Source organism: Lissotriton helveticus, chromosome 1_1, assembly GCF_964261635.1.
Source record: "Lissotriton helveticus chromosome 1_1, aLisHel1.1, whole genome shotgun sequence".
Classification (NCBI taxonomy): Eukaryota; Metazoa; Chordata; class Amphibia; order Caudata; family Salamandridae; genus Lissotriton; species Lissotriton helveticus.
The window spans coordinates 1,456,941,896-1,456,964,209 of NC_136057.1; the positions used below are offsets into that span (position 1 = coordinate 1,456,941,896).

General features: G+C 49.4%; 1 protein-coding gene across 1 annotated transcript in view; it reads right to left on the reverse strand.

Annotated features, from left to right (window-relative positions):
- PRPF40B (pre-mRNA processing factor 40B) overlaps positions 1-22,314 on the reverse strand; it is a 289,560-nt gene that overhangs the window by 197,843 nt on the left and 69,403 nt on the right. The window contains exons 7-9 of the mRNA XM_078685984.1: positions 3,421-3,446; positions 2,284-2,361; positions 1,575-1,685 (exon numbers count right to left, since the gene is read on the reverse strand). Coding sequence (XP_078542110.1) covers positions 1,575-1,685; positions 2,284-2,361; positions 3,421-3,446 — 215 coding nt within the window. The remainder of the gene's footprint in view (positions 1-1,574; positions 1,686-2,283; positions 2,362-3,420; positions 3,447-22,314) is intronic.

A 22,314-nucleotide genomic window follows, 5' to 3' on the forward strand; every position in this document is an offset into this window, starting at 1 on the left:
GGGTGCTAGGGTCTCTGGGGATTGTTGTCCTACCTGGAGTTTCCGGGTTCAGCTCCAGGCGTTCATCCAGTTCCGGGCTGGGTGAACAGTGCAGCGGGAGAAGGGCAGTCTAGTCTGGGCGATCCAGCAAGTGGCGATGAGTGTGTGCAGGCTACAATGCGCCACGGGCCGGGGTCTTCCTTTTAGCGCATTCTCTGGGCGCTAGGGTCTCAAGGGGGTTGTAGTCCCACTGGGTGTTTCCGGGTTCAGCTCCTGGCGTTCCTCCGGTCCCGAGCTGGGTGAGCAGTGCTGCGGGAGAAGGGTACTCCAGTCAGGGCAATCCAGCAAGTTTCAATGCGTGTGTACAGGCTACAAGTTCGTTCATATTTTGTACATTTGTGAACTCATCTTATTGTTATGGATCTACCATCTTTTCCTCCTACATAACAGCCCAAATCTATTCCCTCTTACTTTGTAAGCCTCAAACCTATGTCATATACCTGTTATTGTATATTTGAAATATGCTATGCACACACACATTTTCTCTTAGTTCTTTTTCCATTTGTAAAATGCTGGTATGCTCTCTGACCTTGTATACAAAAATGTTAAATGAATAAATGAAATTGGATCCATTGCATAAATAATGTCTAATGTAACTTTCCTTCATAGACACATTGTTTCGGAGGTATACACCACACATTACTATCTAGTAAAATCGAAACTGATGGATCCTTTGGAGTCACTGTTAAGATAAAATAAAGTCAAACGTGACTGCAATGTTTTTTAAACGAGGCAGTTAGTGTGAAAAGTTAAAAAGGTAATGTTCACTAGAGACACCATTTAAATAAAACAATCAAGGTTGGGGTTTTGTACACAATACCTGTAGGACACACAAAATGATATCTGTATGTTTCTTATAAAATAACATCTGTTGTTAGGGGACCACCAGATCGCTAATGGTACACCACAGTGAATAGCAAACACACTTGGAGTTATCAAAAATAGGCTGATGTGTTAGATAAAACTGACAGGCACAATGGTATTTCTTGTTCCAAAAAATACCTACATCTTATAGAGGTTAACACTTGATGATCCGTATAAAAAAATCAATTGGGAGTGGATGGTTTCCCCTGACAATAATCCCTAATAAAATATTTGAGGAACCCCTAGGCATCCTTTTAAAAATACTTTTTCTATTGCTTTTTCCTAGTATTGTGGTAAAAAGATTCACTGATATCCTGAGAACCCTTATTGATATGTCTGATTTGGGAATACTGAAAGATACAATCAGTCCTTACCTATAGTTGAGATGGCCTTATTTCATTGACATATAGATCTGTGAGTTTAGTAGTTAGTCTCAAATGTAAGTCCATGAGGGACAGATCTGTTCTGAATTTTCAGTGTATCCACATAGGAAAATAATGTACAAACATAAATCTAAGTGGAATTCATTTATATAGTCGGTGAGTATCCTCAAATCAGGCATGGATCTAGTCATCCTACCTTTTTAGGATTCCCTGCTACTGTAGACTCAAACTTTTTCTGCCTGTTTTGGTTTTCTCTGCAAATTGACATAGGGACCCATTTACTCTCACCTCCGCATTTGACTTTAGCTCATCAGGTTTCTCCCAAGTGGATTGCTTGGTCTCAGAGTTGTAATAGTAGATCCGGCCATCTGGGGATTTGTGTTCACTCCATGTGGGTTTCTAAGCACAGAAAGGTAAAAAAGACAGAGCTTTGCACTTCAGAGGCAATTTGCACCACATTCTTTGAAAAGCAGTTTATCAGAGGTAAGCGATTGAGTGGATTTGGGAAATGAATCATGTCTAGGTTGAAATATAACCATTCCTTTTTAGAAAGTTCATAAAGATCCTTCAAGGCCAACAGATAGAGCCCCTTTCCTAGTCTTAATTTCATATTCTAAAAAATGGCTGGAGGCAGATCATCTAATCCTGAACACAGGAATGGGTAACCATTATCCAAACCCTTATGCGTTCAATGTGTATCTTATCTTCAACCAGTTTATGGAACTTTTTTGTATGGGTTTGACCCCTGAGGAGCTACACAAACTGCCAGCATTTGGCGGAAGTGGATTGCACTTTCCACAGAGGTTAACACTTGCCTATCTATGCTCATGCATTCCAAGCTTCCACTACAGATAGAAAAGGATCCTTGTCTAATGTCCTTGCATCCCATTTAGCCCACACCATCCAAAGCAGATATTATCTCTCCTATCAACCCTTATCTGACCTCTTAATCTACTCCATTTCCGCACATGCATGGGCCGTATAATTCAGACATTACCTTCCTTGGTGGCTCCACTACTGGAGAACTGCCGGTTACTACAGTGGGCTGCACTACGGCCATTGGTGGAATAGAGATCTGTGGAGAAGGCGAGAAAAGGACATTTGACAAGCATGGAAAGGTGATAGGGCACCAAAAGAGAGAGAATATAGGTGCAAAATGTAACTACTGAGAGAAGATAGTCTGATTGGGGCCGATGGGTATTGGAGAAAGACTGGTGTCATTTAGGCTTTAATGGGCTGGCCAACCCCAATAGCACTTAGGTTTTGGGTGTAACAGGATAGCCATCAAAAACGGACAGACGCCTGTCAGCCCAACCATAATTTGTCCTGCCATATTCAGAGTTGGGTGGTACCATCATATCGACTAATAGTTTTCAAAAACAGCCAAACGTCTCTTCCCCTGTTGGATTTAGAGGGTTGGGAAATGCTGTGTTTCCAGCAACGGAACTGCTGCCGAACTTGGAGTCAGAACCATGTCTGCCTCACAAGTTCAACCATTTGGGAAACTGCATTAGGAGGTCCACCAGGACCATTCCCGCCAGCTGAAGCCACAAGGTGAGCAGGCCAGCTCCTCTCTGCAGCAGAACAAAAAGGACAAGCAAAGTCGACTAGTCTCTGAAGTAAAGTTCTGCTTCTGGGTTTTAGTGTTTCTTTCCAGTCGAATAGTGCACCCTTATTTCTAAGTACCGAAGGTACTCTGTGTACAAAGGCCTGGTTGTGACAAGTGCAACCATAATGAGTTCTACTAAGGAGGGTAAATAAGAGTGCCACCCACAAAAGTTTGAACAAAATGCTGCTGACCTGTTTGCTTAAGCGCTAACACCTATGACCAAGACCAATGGTATGGCAAACTTTATTAAAACATTTTTTGGTTTGGTTGTATCAAATGCTACCACTTACACTGATACTGTCACAGTCTGCAAAGGAGGCCATAGGGCCCCAGCTTAAGAGATGCCATACTGTTTGGGCAACTAGCAGAAAAGGGTACTGAATCGCCAGTATGTGGCTAATTGAGCAATTGGGAATGTGGTGCAGTGAAGCGTCTGCACCTGACTTGAATCTAGAACCAAAGAAAAAACGCTTTTGTGCAGAGAAGAAGTCGTGGGGGACCATAAAGGGTTGCAGTATTACTTACAGTGGATGAGGATGTAGTGAGGGCCGCTGCAAAGAAGACAGGTAGAACATTTACATTTGTGAAAACTGGCATGAGAATGAAAAAATAACCACCACTAATAATACATGTTCATCATCACAGGACTCTGGTAATTTGTCACATAGAGCAGTGTTATGATAATCTGTCATAAAAATCACTGTAGTGAGGTAATGTCCAAGGCCGGACTGGCCGGACTGGGCACTGGGGATTTTACCGGGAGGCTGGAGGGCTGGGGGAATGGCTTTGGCACTAGGGGGCAGGTTTTGCAGCAGTGCTGCAATATCGGCTCCCAGTAATTCAGCAGGCCTGGCCAGCACAATTACTCACTTCTCACTCTGTCTGCAGAGTTCATTGTATATCCAGCAGTTTTCAAGCAACAATAAAGGTTTCAATATTGATATCTCTGGTGATTAATGTTCCTGCTGGAGGGAGATCAGAGTTTCGTCTATTGGCAGTTGTGACTTGTCTAAAGTAAAGCAGGTTAATATGCCTGCTGCAAATGAGCATGTACCATGCAGATCACAGAACTGTATATTATGTGCATAACTCGGTGGGTTACTGCTTTTGTCACAGAGATCCTTTTGTTACTTGTAGTTCATAACTTACAGTCGTAATCTTGCACAGTGAGCTATGAACTGCCATCAAAGAGCTTCATGCAAATTGCATGGTACAGATTTGAAAGTTATGTTTCTCCCCAGTCTTTCATTAGCCTAATGTTGCTAAAATGGGTTTGTTTGGGTAGAAGTACATTCTTTTTTTTCTTGTTTTTTAGGTCAAAAACCTGGGCAGCGCATGCGCTGCTCTTCAAGGCTTGCTGTATTCAGGAAGGGACTTGACGCTCCACCCACTCTCAACCCATATTTTTCATTGGCTTGTGTCATTGTCCACTGTAAACTGTGGCTTTTCATTGGACAATAGGCTTAGTAGTCCCTCCTTAGTACCACCTTGTCTTATTTTGTTACCTCCCATGGCGACTTCCCCCTGTTATGTGTGTTGCTATTGGTAGGTTTTAATTTCAGCCTCCAAGCACTATTTTCTCAAATAGCTTTGTCCTGCCTGCAACACGCTCTCTCCTAACACTTTTTTAAAATGTTTATAGCACAAACACATTTGCAATTTGTCTTGCATTTGCATTAAGCTATTGGCATTGTACTAGACAATGCCTTTTATTTATCTGTTTAAAAAATAACAAGAAATAAAAGGCATTGTCATTTACAATGCCAATAGCACAAACTCTCATAAGTGCGAGACCTATTGAATTGCAAATGCTTGTTTTATACAGCCGATCGTATTAGAGATTTTCATTAAACAGTAACATGAACGGCCCATTAGGTGTACAGTTGTGCAGGTCAGAGTAATAGCATTAGCAAACTGCTACAATACATTGTGGTGTCTGACAATCGAGATGGCAACATGAATAGCAGTGTAAGAAGATTTTTTTTTTTTTTTGAAAACCTTTATTGTACAGAGAGAGCTCACAAATACGGGCCTACAACCCACCGGGCTGGCCACCACAGAGCCGAATGTCAGGAACAATGCACAGAGTATCACAGTATACAAAGGCCAAGAAACAGGAGAAATAACAAGCATCGTAGAGCAGTCACAGGAGACAAGAATTAGAAAGGTAGTTTTCTCATTTTTTAAAGGACGGGTTAGGGAGCACAGGAGTATATCGGGCCGAGAAAGAAACCAAAGGGGCGGGGCTGCGGCGGGCAGCAACACAACGATCGTAAAAACCCAGGAGAAACAAATACGAAATAGGCATACCAATAAGCACCGGTCAAAACAACGGACAGGAGGAAAGGCCACTGCACACATCGTCCAATGCCCGCCACCGCAGCTACCACCGTCCCACCAAACAGCACAGAAAAGGACCCAAATACAAAAACAATACGAAACGTACCCCCAATAAAAGAAGAGAACCCCACGTAAGGGGGGGGGGGGAAGGGAAGGGGGAAAAAGGAAAAAGGAAGGGACTCTTACCCAAACACCCGCCCCCGGGCGACGAAACAGGAATACAATAACCCGGCACAAAATAGACATTAAAAATAAAGAAAACACATCCAACAAGCCAGAATCATCGCGATACCGGAAAAATACCCCAGAAAGACACCAGGGGGACAGACGACGAGACAGAGCCCCGAAAGAGGGGATACGCAAGGGCCATAGAACCAAAAGGGGAGAAGAAAGGAGGAAAAAGACCCTCCAAAAACAGCAACAGACCCCCCCCCCACCCCACAAGCCCACCCTACACCCCTGCAGAAGGCTACGGCCAACCCCCCAGCAGCGTGCCTGTCGCCCTAAATAGAACCCGAAATATAGAAGAAAGAAACAAGGTAGAAACAAAGGCAAAAGAGAAGGGCCAGGGAAAGGAAGGAACAGTACACACGGGGGAGGGCGAAAAAACAATATTATCCGCAACCATCCCACCACCTGTGAAAAGGGGGAAAGGCATAGCCCACGGGAAGTTAACGATATCAGGATAAGTTTCAGGAGTCCCAAAAAGTTACGCAACATCACAACAGCACATGTCGGTCATAGATCAAAAACAAGACCACCGCATATAATAAGTCATTTCAGCCCTGTCCGCTTTTGTCCAAAGTTGTAATCATCCAAACAAACAAAGTCCAAACGACGAGGGACACAGGGTCCAGGAGTAAATCCAGCGGCAGTCCTGAGAAGAAACGTGAAAGCAAATACCAAGGATACAAAAAAGTTACGGTACAACCTTCGCACCGCAGGCACAGTTCTAAGGACAGGTCCAACGAGGCGAGCCCAGCTGGGTCGGCACAGGCGCCCCGGCCGGGGAGCCGACGCGATGAGAAACAGAAAGGATCATCGAGGCCTGGACAGGATGCAAACGGACCGCAGACCAGCGGCCGAGGCAACAAAGCAGGACGACGAAGGGCGTCGGAGAGTCTCCAATCCAAGGATGCGGTCACCGCCGGAGGTACAGAGATCAGGAGCACACCAGCCGTACCCTGCAACGAGGAAGCCAAATCCAACGATGGGGGCCCGCATAATTCAAAAAGCGGGTCCGCCTCCACAGGGGAAACAGGCGCAGCCACGGAAGTCCGCCAGGAGTATAGTGCATCCAGGACAATTTGAAGTGCAGGAAACCCTTCACAAGATCCGACCTCCGGGCCGTGTGGCGGGCCCCCAGTGCTCGCCCAGGCCCGGCAGAGACTTCCAGGGTCGGCCGCCATCTTAGGAGCCCAGCAAGCCCTCGGTCGTCGGGGGCCCCGGCCGGAGCTACACCAAAGCAAAAGGAGATCAGCCGAACTGCGGCGGGGCGCCCCAAGGCAGGAAGGAGACCCACCAGAAGAAGGATGTTCGTCGGCCCCCTCGTGCCGCCGGCCCCGTTCTCCGAGCCCGGGCGGAAAATCCAAAATGGCCGGGCCGGGGAACAAAGGGGGGACCAAGCCGGATAAATGAGGAGGCTCTCCCGCAGGAGGCAGCGTCCGCACCCCAAGGCCCAGGCCAGTCGGGTCCGCCAACGGGCACAGCCGGCCTATTCGCACATCAGCCTCCGCAACCAGATCCACAGCGCCAGCCAGGGCCGACCATCGCGCTTCGTCACGTCCCGTCGTTGCAAGGAGGTCCAGGCCAGTCCGCCCCGAAGGCTCCGAGCGGGACCACCGCACAGGATCGACAGCACCCAGGATCACCGGAGCAACGGGTAAGTGTCCGCAAAGTGCCCACAATACCGAAACACAGCAAGGAGGGCTTCCCGGGGCAGGAGAAATACAGGATAATCGAAGAAAACAGGCGGTTGAACGGAGCCGAGCTAAAACGCGGCCATCTCGGTCGCGAGCTAGGCTCCTCCCCCCAGTGTAAGAAGATTAGCTTTAAATGTCAACTACGTATGAGCTCAGACTTTTAGAACTGGGAGCTCATACATAAACAGGGGGAAAAGAAGGAGAAGGGCAGTATGAGACCAGGGCGTAACTAGGTAGAGCGTATGTGTAAGCATACAGGGTATGAGAGATGTACTGAGGTAACTACGTTAGAGTTGTGTTGGGGGGCCACCAGGGGTAATGGGGGGCTCAGCCGACCTGGCACTGTTAGACCTGGCACCTTGGCGTGAGTCTCCCTTCCACTTTTTGCTGATGTGCCTCAGATGTTTTGCTGGTGTTAGCAACTCAGGGCACTGCGCCATGGCCAATCCATGCCGCAGTGCAAGTGCTCCCAATGTAAAGTGTACCTGTAATTGATTTCCATGATTGGCTCATTTGATTTACTGTCAGTCCCCAGTATAGTGCACCAGGAGTGCCAGGGCTTGTAAATACAAATACTGCTAGTGGGCCTGCAGCGCTGGTTGCGCCACCCACAGAAGCAGCCTTTTAAAATGTGTCTAAGGTCTGCCATTGCAGAACCTGCGTGCAGTCTGGTACTGTCATGCTGGCTGGGCAAGTGCACACACTTGCCAGCCTCTAAACCTTCCCTTTACTTCATGTGAGTCACCCCTATAGTAGGCCCTAGGGCAGGGTGCATTGTAAGCATAAGGTAGGACAAGCCCTGATGTGTGTGGCATGTCCCAATAGTGAATTACAGCCATTTTCGTTTTTCACTATTGTAAGGCTACCTGTTCTCATAGGCCAGAATGGGCTGCTGGAATTATTCCACTCTATAATCCCAGCAGGCTCAGGGAACACGGTAGAAAGTCAAGTTTAGTATGCCTGAACTCAGAATAATAAAATACTTCTTTTAGTAAAGTTTATTTTAATATCCTGTGTTTGCAAATGCTACTTTTAGAAAGTTAGCATTTGCTTGCCTGACTGTTTCAGCTCGCCTCTGCTAGGATGTGTATCTGCTGTCTGGTTTCTGTGAGTGACAGGGCTGGGGAATTCCAGGGGACAGTCTGGGCTGCCAGGTGGTGAATAGAGGGATTACCCCCAGGATGGGTGGGAGGAGTGCCCCTTGACTCTGAATAGGGCTCTGCTCTGCCACCACAATGCTGGCTCCACCTCCTGCGGAGCGTCTGATGTCTCTGCCCTGCACCCTGAAAGAAGAAGGCAGCTTCCTGTAAACAAAGTGCTCCAAAACTGGGCTGAACCAGGCTCAGGCCCCCTGGCCTGCAAGAACAAAGGATTTTCAGTATAAATGTAGGAGCCCTGCTCCTAAGAAATGAGATCCCGTTTTGACCACAAAGAACCTCTGCCCGACTAGAAGGACCAAGAGAAACTGAAGGAGGAAAGACTGTCCCTGACCTGGCCTGCAGTGGTGCCCTGCTGAGGAAGGCGAGGAAAAAGACCAGAAAGGACTTTGTCATATTTGTGCCTGAAACGATCTCCAAGGGCTTGATTTCGAGCGTGCCCCCTGAACAGAGTCCCAGGACCAGTGGACTCTATTGTGCCTTCCCTGCCAAGTCGTGGGGACTTATCTGATCGTCCCGAGCCTCTGGAGCCCCGCCTGAAGTGTGCCTCGCTCACCCCCTTGCAGCCCGTGCCTGGCCGCCTTCCTGCCTCGAGCCGCACCGCTCACCACCGACTGTGCCCTGCTCCGCTGGGCCGCCCGCACCCTACTCCCCCTCCTCCTTTGAGCGGCACACCTTGGTTGCCCAGCCTCAAGAAAATAGCCCGGAGCCTCTGGGAGGCGAGAAACGACCGCATGCTGAAAAGCGCACCGGCCGCCTCCCGCCCCGCTCCGGCCTTGAGGGAGATCACCCGCATTGTCCGCCACCACGTAGCCGGAAGGTACGTGCGTACCTCTGACATGCGCTGCTTCACACTGTACACCCCCGCTGAGGCAGCGCCGCACCAGTCGAGCCGCCGGTACGTCCCGTACCCGCCGCTAGGTGCCGCCTCTACACCTGCCTTCTCCGCCCAGAACCAGCTTCCTGATCGTCGCCCGCCCACAGGCGTGCAGCGTAGGAGTACGACTCGTCCACCGCGAGGAGGGCCGTGTGGGAGTGATCGTCACGTCCAAGAGCCGCGAACACTCAGGTACAGCGCCATTGAACTCCAGTTTCTGCAGGAGTTCGCCACGGACTCGGGGTCCGCAACTTTCTGTTTTCCCCGCATCACTGTTTGTAACACAAATGAGTCGTACGGTCGCCCTGCGACTCGTACCCCGCTCTAAATCTACAGCGCCGTACGCTCCATACCGCAAGGCGCGTGAGCTTCAATAGGCCTTCTTGTTCCGTCCTGCACAGAGTACGCCAGCGCGCTTCGCAGTGCCCAAACCGGCCACGAACTGTGCTACGAGGTCAAGACCCACTTTGAGTAAGTGGGGGATCGTGTTCCAACCAATGGACTGTGCTAAATAAGTACTATTCAAGAACTTGAAAGAGTTTTTTCCCATTCTAAAGAACTGTTGCCTCTTTTAGATCTTGTGGCCTCATTTGTATAATGTTATATTGGTCTTGTGATTAAGCCTATATATGAAACCTATTTTTACATAAAAGCCTATGTATTTTTTATACAAATCTTATGCCTGGTGTCCATTTGTGGTGGGTCTGTGATTTTACTGTATGTGGTCATAAATGCTTAACTAACTTAGCGCCCTGAGGATTAGCCTTGTCTGCTCGCGCCACGCAATCTAGAGGGTGAGCAGGGATTATTCTGAGGAGTAGTTCCCTTGCCCTGACTAGAGGAGAGGGTCCCTGTTTGTCACAAGTGTACACCTGTGCCAACCAGAGACCCCCAATTTTAACAGGCACTATCAGAGGAGGGTGGGTGGCTGAGAAAGCCCAGGAGTCAGCACCCAGAACTAGGGGTGCACGGGTGAGAAGTGAGCGAGCCGGCATTCACGGGGGCTGATCATCATTTCAGACAAGGTATAGGAAATGAGCGAGGAGGGAGTCTCATGTAGGAGAGATGGAGCGTTTGCGGAGGTGACAGGTTTCCTCATAGCACAGGGCATCCCCCTCAGCTCTCCCCCAGAATCGCAGTACCCCATGGCAAGTCTCAATCGCAGGGGCCTGACTCAATCTCCATTGTAAGGTGAGGGTTCGCTTGACGGAGAGGAGAGCATGGACAGCAAAGTGCACTCTTACCTCCGTGCACATCCCACATTTGAAGATGCCTAAGGCACAGGTCTAACATGTGTAAATGTCAGGAAGTTCTGTCACTTCTCTGAGTGTGGGGTGGATCGAGTGCCAATATGTGGTAAGAGCAGGAAACGACCATAGCATAAGCCTAAGGTCTGCTGGCGAGGTTTGCAGAGCGGGCAGCCCAAGAGGGTGGTGGGGAAATAGCAACTGAGTTGCTCAGGAGTTAGGTAGGCCTTCTGTAGGACTGTGAACCATATGCTGTTGAAAAGCACATTCCAGGAGACGTGATGGGGGAACTCGAGCGCCTTGTCCCACTCAGTGTTGTGAAGTGCCTGTTGATAGTCGACTCCCATTTATCTGTTAGTGACTTCAATAGGACCCCTGTGTGCTCCCTCAGAGCCTTCTATGCCATGTAATCAGATGACAGCCCATCCCATGTGTAGTAAGGCCTGCAATAAAGATTGGATCGGAGGCTCCTCATCCTAAATAGACCAAAGGGTGTGGAACGTGTGCTGCAGTTGGTGGTATGTCAGGTATTGACCCCTGGGAAGGGCGTCATCATCTATGGCTCGGTCGAGGGAGAGGAGTCGTCTCTCCGCAAATAGGTCGCCGACATTTGACAGGGAGCATGCGTGCCAGGGCGTTACTTCAGCTGAGGAATGGGATCCTGGGGGTACGCGACAGGCCCCACAGGGGGAATATCAGAGCATAAGGTGGAACGTGACGGGTAAGGCGTAATACTCTTTTGAGACACCTGGGACCTATCGTGACCTGCGGAGACTGTGGGGTCTGAGGGGTAGTCCCGGGCAAAAGGAAACACTGCAGCACTGAAGGAGGCAGGGGGCCGGACTCCATGCAGGTTTCATGTAAACTACGTTCTGCAAGCCATTGCTTGACCCACTGGAGCTGTGTCGCTAAGTAGTAGGCCTCAAATGAGGGCGCATCAAGACCACTCCTGCTGGTAAGTGCAGTCTGTGCAGTGCAATATGATGGTGTTTGGTATCCCAGAGGAACTCTCCTAGCATTGTATCCAGGTCACAGGAAAAGCAACGGCGGACAACGGATAGGTTGACAAAGTATGAGAGAAGCGACAGAGCTATTTTCCCAGTTGTAGCCTAGGGGAGTACCTTCCAAAATTGTACCTGCGATTTCAGGACTGTGAAGGCTGTCTTGAGGTTCCCCTCAAAGATGTCAGTGGGGAAGTGGGAAAGCCGCACCCCGAGGTAGCGGACTGTGTCACTCTTCCAATCTAGTAGCCATCCCCCAAGTCCCACCTCGAGCAGGGCATGTGTACCACTCAGAGGGAATGCGTACGATAAGGCCCGCTTCACTCCAAGGCCAGCGACCTGCTCAAACGATTGCAGCATGGTATATATGGGGGTGAGCTCAGAGCAGATGTCACTAATTTAGAGGAGAAGGTCGTCCGCATAAAGGGACACTGCATGGGTCACCCCGTCCAAGGCTACTCCCTCTAGGCGAAGTCTAGCAGCAAGAGGTTCCATCACTAGCACGAACAATAGGGGGGAGAGGGGCAGCCCTGTCTGGTGCCCCTTCTCACGGGTAACGGTGGTGAGATCAGCAGTCCCAGGCAGAGCCTAGAGGTGGGATCAGTGTAGAGCAGCTGCATGCAGGCACGGAGGCGTTCGCCTATCCCCATATCGATTACACCTAAAATGATAGTCCGACTTTAGTGTATCTAAAGCCTTTTCTAGGTCGAGTATTAGGCAAGCTGTGTACAGAAACCGACTGGGGGCTTGGTCCATCAGGCAGAACAGGTGGCATATATTATGTGATGTGCTATGCCCTGGCACAAATCCATTTTAGTCAGGATGTACTAAGGTTGATAGAATTTGGGCATATTGTTCAGCCAAGATTTTCCCCAGGATCTTGGCGTCTGCGACTAGAATGGCTAGTGGCTGGAGGGTCGGATTTCTCCCGGGTTTTAGTATGGATACCAAAAGGGACTCTCGCAGGGATAGGGGTAGTCACCCAACCCGAAAAGCTTCCTTCTACATCTCAGCTAGCCTAGGCTTAACCCCTTCCGTGCTCGTGACGGAACCACTCCGTCACGAGCCACGGACACGCTGTGCTGGTGACGGAGTGGTTCCGTCACGGCGCAGCCACCCCGCCCACCCTGCACTTTTAAATAGCGGACGGGGCCATGACGGAATCACTCTGTCACAAGAACAGCGTGCCCGTGGCTCGTGACGGAGTGGTTCCGTCACGAGCATGGCGGCGCTGCACGGCCCTCCTCCCCCCCAGCGCCGCGGCGGAATTACCGCCGCGGCCCAGGGGTTAAGGAGCGAGGTAAAGGCGCTGTAATATTCAATTGGCAGTCCGTTGATGCCGGGAGTCTTATTTCTGGCTATGGTCGGTTAGCCAGTTTGATCTCAGGGACAGTGATAGGTTTATCCAGGTCATCTCTGGTAATGGGTGAAACACGTGGGAGAAGAAGCCCCATCAGGAACAAGCAGACTACCTCAGCAAATGGACAGGGGGCCGCCACATTGGTAGAGGAATAGTAGGTAAAGAAGGCATCAAGGATGTCATGTTGAGTATGCAGAGTAGCACCATTGGGCGAGGTGATCTCTACGATCAACCCAAAGTGGGAATACTGGCAAAACAGCAAATGCAAGGAGACAACTGGACTTTTCCCCCTCTCTGTGTGTCTTAGCCAAGTAAGCTTTACGTTTGAAGCAACGCAATTCCTCTAGAAGGGTTACATAGTGGGTTTCAGCCTCTGTGAGTGCACGGCTCTTGGAGGCATCCAGGACTGCCGCCTTAGCCAGATTAGCAATCTTGTGTTCAGTGTTTTTTCCAATCTTGTGCTAGTCTCTTACAGACTCCCGCTATTTCTTGTAATCAGAGCGCTTGTGTTACCTCTTTCAACATGTCCCATTCAAATGCTCTAGAGTACGCTGTTTTTTGGTTATCTAAGAAGTATTGGGTAATGCATAAGACTTGAGATTTTTGGAAGGTGGGGTCCTCCAGCATCTCCCTGAGGAGCTGCCACAGGGGCACTGGGGGTGCGGGGCATTCCATGCCATATCAATGGTGTGTGCATTAGGGTCGGAGATTAGGTGACCTAAATAGTCAGTGTGGTGGATGGAATCTAGGATGGAGGTTGAGAAGAGAGTGCGATCACGGTGCACATACAGGTTATGTACCGCTGAATAGAAGGAATAGACCTGAGCGTGGGGATAAGGATATCTACACGTCCACCAGCGACCAGTGGCTGGCCCATCACTGAAAATGGCCCATTTGAGAATATGAAGGGGGAGGGAGGGAGTGGTCGAGGTGTATGTCAAGTGAGCAATTATAGTTGCCAGATAGTAACCACGCGTCTCAGTTCTATGCTCTGGCACACCAGACGTGTCACCAACAGGGTCTTCTGGTCCACGTTGGGAGTACATATGCCGCCTAGAAGGATGTTTGACCCGTGGAAGCGGCTCTCTACCGTAGCATACCGCATCTCCCTATCCACAATGGTGTCTTAAGTCTTGGAAGGGGAACCCTGGTCAGATCCAGATAAGTGCTCTGTGCGCTTACGCAGAGTAGGTGGTAGATATGAGGAGCACCCTCCGTTTGCGCAAGTGCTGTAGTTCAGCTGATGTAATGTGTGTTTCTTGAAGAAAGATAATGTGCGCCTTCTGGCGCTTAATGTAAGAGTAGACAGCATTGTTATATTCCATATAGGTACTATAATATAGGCCTCTGTAAACTTGTTACCCTTCACCTATATTCGCTCCCAACATTACACTTGTCATGCTTTACAGGGACTGACCTTTTACCTAGATATTACACTGCATTCAGAACACAGGTTTTCTCTAGTTCGAAATCACATATATTATGCATGAGGGTTCTTAGAAGCACAGCGAGACTGCCATCTCCTGTATAAAATCTATGTACAAAGTTCATGCCCGACGTCATCCTTAGGCCGACACAGTAATGCAGCATGGTAGGACCCCTGGTAGACCTATGGGTATATATACATCACATCTTGCTAAGATAGTTATAGGAGATCGAGACTTCCCGGCCGACACACTGACCAGACACGCTGAGGTTCCTGCATGCATACGCTCTAGCTCGCAGTGGTCTAACATCCCTCGCGGGGTGTCCAACTCTAGACCAGGATGGGGTCCCATAGTCTCACATCAGGTAATGGGGTTTACTAAATCCTAGAGAAATTCTTGGCTTAACACCTACACCTATGCTAGATACACTTAGGTACATCTAGTTAGGGAGGCATTGTAGGAGTACGCACCTTTTATCATGTGTTTTATATACTCAAATGTATTCATGATTTTAGAAAGATGGTACAACTATACCATCCTTTTACATTCATAGTACTGTTAATCATTTACATCCTATACTGTCTAACGGTTGTTGCAGCACATCTATTCTACACCAGATTAACAACTGTTTAATAAATGATTATTGAAAAAGCCCAGCTTGTTTATTCTTTGTATCTCTCTAAGACAGACCAAGTAAGCACGAGTGACTGAGCGAAAAGTAGTATATTGTTTCCACGATCCCGAGGGATCAAGGTTACCATGTTCGATGGTTGCCAAGAACTATTCTCTCCCTGGTAAGAGGAGATTCTAGTGGCACTTTGAGCTTGTTGGTACAAGAAGGCCAGCATCCCTGGTGGGGGTAATCAGAGTTCGTCTGACACCCATCCTACAGTGTATGTTGTCTTAACATGCAGATCTTGTATATTTTCTATAGGAACTACATAACAGCATAGCATTTCCTCACTGTGTGCATGACCCAGACATTTATGGTAAGGAGTCTTGTCTTATCTAGAAGGGCCTTGAGGTAGATAAGTAGGGTTTCTCGGGAGGGCTACCGGACAGGGGTAAAAGGCGTGATGGGGGGAGTCTTCCGGGGAGACTCAGTGTAGCTCCTTCTCTGTCACAAATATTATTGGATGTACGACCTATTTCAGATCGCAGTGTTGGGAGTTGTGGGGGCAGAGGGAGTGAAACAAAACAACATGCAGGACATGCTACAATGGCAGTATGTGCAAACTTGATGGAATAGCCATCCATGAATGAAGATGGGGAGGAGACTTGACGAAAAGAGACAAAGCAGAGAATAGAGTCGGACATATATCAGTGCATATAAACTAGGGCTCGGCATCAAAAGGAAACTGAAAAAGAAAAGGGGGGAGACAGGAGGAGGAGGGAAAGGATCTTAGTCATATTATAGTGTCTGCTGTTTGTGGGATAACCAGCGGAGGAGTCTGGGAGACATGGTGAGGACTGTCCGTCACCGTGGATTTGTCATGAGATGTGAAGATGGGAGACCCCTCTCCCCCTCCGAGGAGGCGGTGCTGTCCCCCAGTGATGTCACTGCCTGTATAGACCGTTGTTGATCTGCAATGATTAGCTCAGGGTTGGGGGTGACTTGTAGACTGCAGGGGGAGGGAAGTACCCTGTTTGGCTTGGTGTCGCTTCCGCCGCCCTCTCATCGTGTGCTGGGGGTCTCCCCTCGCAGTCAGCCAGCAGTCCATTGTGCTTATGATCGCTCAAATCTCAAGCATCTTCAGGGTCCGTAAAGCAAAAGAAATTCCAAGGAGTAGTGAATGCCGAGTTTGCAAAGCTGCTTCTTTGCGACTACATATGATGCCCATTGACCAGCTGGCGTATAATCGGGAAATAACACTTAAGGTTGGTTTTCAAGCTTCAGGGGTTTCACTGATCTAGCTGTCCTCAGGATGGCATTGTGATCCCTGACATGAAGGAGTTTGGTGTGCATTGGGATTTGGGTGCCCCTGGAATCGGTGGCTTTGCCGGGATCCTGTGTGCTCTTTAGACAGAAAAGAATGGTCAGAAGCAGGGACAAAGAAGTGAAACCAGTTTTCAAAGAACGTCAGAGAGTCTCGGCCTTCCAACCCTTTCCCGAAGGCCTATAATGTGAGGAGCAGCCCTCCGCATCCTCCACCGCTCCTCAAGAGTCTTCACATGCTCCCAGAGTTCGGCGTGCACACGTTGAGCATCAGTCATCTGGAGTTGAAGCGTTGAGAGCTCCTTTTCATCCTTCGCTACACAGTGTGCAAGCTTGCTGTAGTTGGCCCGCAGAAATCCAAGTTCAGCCATCAGAAAGCCCACTTTTAACCCCATGGAAATGCAAGAGCTCTCAATGCTGCGAGGACTATGTCGAGTTTGTCATCTAATGGCGGTTTTCATGTAGAGTTGTCGGGTAAAGGAGTCTCTGATATGATTGTTTGAGTGCTGGCTACCTGCGGTGTTGGCACAGCTCTGGCAGAACGGAGGCAGTCCATTATGGCAAAGAGGGACTTCCAAGAGGTTGGGGGAGGGGGAGGCAGTAGTGTCAGAAGGCACCCGGTGTTCAGATTGTATGGCTACGGCTCTGGAGAGAGTAAGTTGCGCCGCAATGAGAGGATGCCGTTATGTTATGTTATGTTAAAAAAACTTGTTACCGCGCACGGACACCAATTGGTTTCATGGCGCTCAGGGACAGGTGGAAAGAAGGAGCAACAGTGAGAGAGGGAAATTAATCATAAGCTAACTGGAACAGATAAGTTTTCAGATTTTTACGAATAGTGATGTAGTCAGAAATGAGCCGGATTGAAAGAGGGAGAGAGTTCCAGGTGGAAGGAGCCAGAAAGGAAAAACAGGCACCACCATGTTTCTTGCGTTTGTACCTAGGGGTAATTAGAAGATTGTGGGCAGAGGACCTTAGGTGCCTTGAGGGGATGTGACGGTTGAGAGAGATAAAGACAGGGGCAAGTGCAGAAAGAGATTTGAAAACAGTGCACCCCATTTTTAAAATACAGCGGGACGCGACTGGGAGTCAATGCAGTCTTTTCAACAGGGGCATAACGTGTTGGTGCTTAGGCTGTTGGAAAATCAGTCTGGCCGCCTGGTTTTGCACCAGCTGAAGCCGATGAAGGTGGTACGCGGGGATCCCCACATACAAGCAATTCGCGTAGTCAATACGTGAAGTGACAAGGGCCATGATCACAAGTATGAGAGCCTCTGAGGATAGAAACCTTCGGATTTTACCAATTCTGCGTAGGTGGTAAAAGCAGGCCGAAGTGATGGAATTGATTTGAGGCCTCATCAACAGATCACTTGAGATGATGACACCGAGGCTCTTCACGGACTTGACTGGACAGGGGGGGGGGAACCAAGAGCCTGGGGCCAGAAGCTAGGACACCAGGGATTGAGGGGCTCTCCTGTCAGGACCAACTCAGTCTTGCTAGGATTAAGTTTCAGTTGGCTGAAGTTCATCCACTCATAGATGGTGAGCATGATCGATTGAAAATTAGAACAGGAGAGAGAAGAGGAGTCAATGGGGAAGATTAGCTGCAGGTCGTCTGCGTAATTGAAGATAGTAACCGGTGAATGACGGAGGGAGGCTAGGAGGGGTTGCATGTAGAGATTAAATAGAAGGGGCGATAGAGCAGAACCCTGGGGGACACCACAAGAGAGTGGGGTTTGGGGAGCAGAGAAAGTGGAAAGTTGAACCGATTGAGAGCGTTGTTGAAGAAAGGACCCAATCCAGGTTAAGGCCAGACCCTGAATACCCGCGTTTCTGACACGGTCGATCAAGATAACATGATCGACCGTGTCAAAAGCGGCCGACAGGTCCACGAGCACCAAGGCCTGGGCCTGGTTCTTGTCAGCCCCCTGTCTCAGCGCATCCATAACAGCCACGACGACCGCTTCCGTAGAGTGGGTCGGTCTGAAACCGGCCTGCTGGTCATCTAGGAAGTGAGATTTTTCAATGAAGGCGCTCAGACAGCGTGGGACATAAGTCACCAACACCTTCCCCAGATAGGGGAGGAGTTAGATAGGTCGATAGTTGCCTAGAACTGCTGGATCAGAGCCGGGTTTTTTAAGGATGGGTACTACGATGGCTTTTTTTAAAGCATCGGGAACAGAGCCTGTAGCGAGGGAATGATTCAGCAGATCTAATGGGGGACCTGGACAAGCCAGGAAAGCATCCCTCAAGATTTGGGGGGGGGCAACAATCATTGGGGGAGCCAGAGCTGACTATATGTAATAGAGAGGTAAATTCAGACAGGGAAATAGGAGGGAATTCATGCAGACAACAAGGATTCGAGGGAGGGAGAATACAGACATTGGGCGAGGAAGGGGGAGGGATGTTGTTTTTAATAGTAGTGATTTTGTCTATGAAAAATATATTAAGGGAGTCACAGAGAGCCTGAGAGGGTTGGGGCTGGGCGGTAACACGATCTGGGAGAGAGAGTTCAGCTACAATGGAGAAGATATCCTTAGTTTTTGAGGCTGAGTTAATGATTTTCTGGGAATAGTAAGAGGATTTGGCCAAAATGATGGATTGTTTATAAAGTTTTAATAGGTCGGTATAGGTAGACTTTAGTGAGGGGTCATAGTTTCGCCTCCACCGACGCTCAGCTCGTCTGAGGGCTAATTTGTCTAATTTTAGTTGTTCAGTGAACAAGCGTTGCGCGTCATGTGGGCGTTTGGATCTGATAGTTTTCATGGGAGCAACCACATCACAAGCTTGAGTCAGCCATTGATCAAGAGTCGTAGTTTGTGTGTTAATATCAATATTGTCACTAGGGAGTGTGGTTGACAGAATAGAATGAAGATGGGGATGTCGGCATGTTTCCAGTTTCGTGCCGAAAAATTCGATACCGGTGGAGGGCGAATAGGCAGGGAGAGTTTGAGTAAAAAAGAGATAAGGAAATGATCAGACCAGGTACATGGGTAAACTAGGGGAGGAGAAATGTCCAGGTTTGCCGTCCATGCCTGGTCGAGAGTATGGCCTTTATTATGAGTTGGTACGAAGATGTGCTGTTGGAAATTAAGACCGCAAAGTAAATCTGTGAATTTAACCGACTGGCCACTTTCCTGAGAGTCCAATGGCCAGTAGTTGAAGTCACCTATAATCAGAATTCTAGCGGAATTGATGGCCAACTGAGAGATAAGATCACCGAAATGGGAAGAAAAAAGGGGCATGTTAGCAGGGGGGCGATACACTAAGACACACATGAAGGAATATTTGGGGGACATGAATTTCAGGGTGAGAATATCAGAGTTTAGGATAGGAGTGGTTATCAGAGTTGTAAATTGGAGATTGGAGCGGATAATGGCAGCTACTCCACCACCCGGTCTACCCGTTGCCCTGTTGGATTGGAGGATATAAAATCCTATGGGGATGGCAGCAAGGATGTCGGGGGAAGAGTCCTCATGAAGCCATGTTTCAGAGAGGAGCAGGATATCAATATTGCCATTGTCCAATAATTGAAACACTTCCAGTTGGTGTTTAGGGAGCGAGCGGGTGTTGAGGTAAACAATGGAAATAGAATGAGAGTCATGAGAGCTGATCCTGGTGGGTGTGGAAGCTGCGTTACTATGGGAGATAAGGGTAGGAGGCCTAATCCGGTAGTCATGGGGGCAGTGAGAAGTCCGGATGCCGCAGGTTTGGGCAATACCAGCAGCATGGGGAGCAAGAGGGGCAGAGCATTGAAGCGAGAATAAATCCTGAGAAGAGTAAGTAATACGGCAAGCAGCATGCGTGGCCCCTGGCCCCGACCGGCCGCGGACGGGCGCAGACGGGCGCAGACGGGTGCAGACGGGCTTGACTTGTGCGCGACTTTGGTCCAGGTCGCCATATATGCTGGGTGACGTGAACCACTAGACCGCTGACCTGCACGGTGGAGAGGCAGGGCGGAAGTGGTGCAAAGCAGAAAGTGGCGCTCGTGTAGAGGACCCTCCGCTCAAACGGCACACTGCCGGGGCGGAACGGGGTCAAGAGCGGTCGTGAGCAATATAAACAGGTAAGCAAGTGCCCAACAAATCCTAAGTGCAAACAGTATGGCGCAAATCAAAATTACAGTTTTTAAAAGACCAGCTAGCAGTCAGCTGGAAGGGAATTAAAATAGAATATCGCTAGCGCTGACTCGTGCCCGCAGCCTTACTCGCCACGTTGTCACGTAGGTTGAAGTTCCTCTTGGGTATTCAGTGGAAGAAGAGCACTTGGTGGCCAGAAATCCAGCTGTCTGGGTGGCGCCACGGTGAGCTGGTGACCAGACCAGCAAGACCAACGTCCAGGATCGGGCGGTTTGACTGAGATCTTGCAGTGTGGGGGGAAACAGATGTGGCAGAGAGATGTTGTTAGAGCTGCTCGATAGTCTTCAACAGACCGGTGTCTCCCAATGAACAGATGCTGAAAGTTTCTGCCTCCTGCAGGGGGAGAGGGGTCCAGGAGGGGGTGTAACAAAGCTAATCTACCCCAGGTGAGGGGAGCCTAGGAAGCCCGCAGAAGGTCGTCCCCTGGCCCTCTCCTGTATTTTAGTGGTGGCCCCTCCCCTATTGCAGCAGGGCCTTCCACGTCCGAGTGGTGGCCCCGTAAAAAGTCTCCTTCAATGCTATCTGGCGAGTCAGGAGATGGTCAAGGAGAAGAAATATGGTGCGTCATATCCGGGGGGGAGTAGGTAGGCACTTGCCGAAGCTGCTGGTGAGTGGTGAGCTCTTCCTCCTCAGCTTGTGTCATCGCTGTGTAGGCAGGGGTTCCCAATAGGTGACGGCAGGCAGGCGGTCGCACCCGCTGACACCCCAGGGGTCAGTGGAAATCTCCACGAAGGCCATGTGCATGAGCGGCAAGGTCAGACAGGGCCAAACTGTAGGTGGGGGGCTCAGTGCCGCATCCATCCACCTTCAGCAGCCCAAGGGGGATTGGTGGTGCACAATTGTCCACATGTGTACAGGGGGCCCCTCGGACATCCACCAGTCGCTGTCTGGGGCCGCATACTGCATGGACCTCTGGGGTATTCCACGCTCTGTGTAGCTATAGAGAGGGCCAATGTCAGGCGGCACAGCTGTGTGGGATCGCGGACAGGATTAGCCTCAATGTGTCCACGCTAGGCGCTGCTCTCCAAGAGCTGGTTTGGCCAGGGGCCTTGGGGAGCTTGTCAAGTGGCAGGCCCCATGTCCATGTAGGCCACTGCTGCACCCGGCTTCGAGCGTCAGCGTTCAGCCAGAGCAGGTTGCTCCACAGGGGTTTGCAGCCGAGCCCTCAGTCACTACACAAAAGGAACACCTGATTGATGTCTGATGTCAAATCCAGCAGGGAGTAATTATGAAGGATTTCTCCAACCGATAAAGCAGAGTTCTATTCAAGAGCGACCACCAAGTTGGCGGGCCAAGCCACACCCCAGTAAAAATACATTCTTATTAGTAAATTCAATCCCAATCACTGTGCTATGTTATGAATCCTGAGTTTGTGCTTCTCCAGACCAAGCACTCCTGCAAAATGCCTACAAGTATGGATGACATTTGAATCCTACAGCTTGTTTTCCCTTTAGTCTTATGTAACATTTATTATACACAGATTTACAAACAAATGATTCATTGTCTCTGCATCTGTGTGTGATATAAATTGCTCCAAAACCCTTCAGGGGTAATGAGAGGCACTATACAACAAATGAAATACATGTGAGAGAGGGGCTATGGAGAGACGAGGGGCACTGCTGGAGGGTCATAGTGAGGTAATCATTAAAAGGCCCCAACAAAGATTGTTGTATACTGGTGCACTGGAAGGTCATCATTTACTACACTTTAACCCCTTCGGCGCTGATGACGAGCTCAGCTCGTCATCAGTTGCGCCGCTCGCACGCTGATGACGAGCTGAGCTCGTCATGTAACCCGGCTTTTTGAAAAAAGCCGCGTAGCGCGAAAATCGCCGCAGCGCGCATGCGGTTAAAAGCTAATACAGTTTTCTTGGAGGGGAGAGCCCCCACCAACCCTCCTTGTAGTGGTCAGGCTCACTCGCTACGCACCGTACAGGGGCAGGTCTGACAACATTTGCAAGGGTTTGTATGGGTTCCCAGTCAGGCCCTTATAATGTCTCATCCACAACATGAT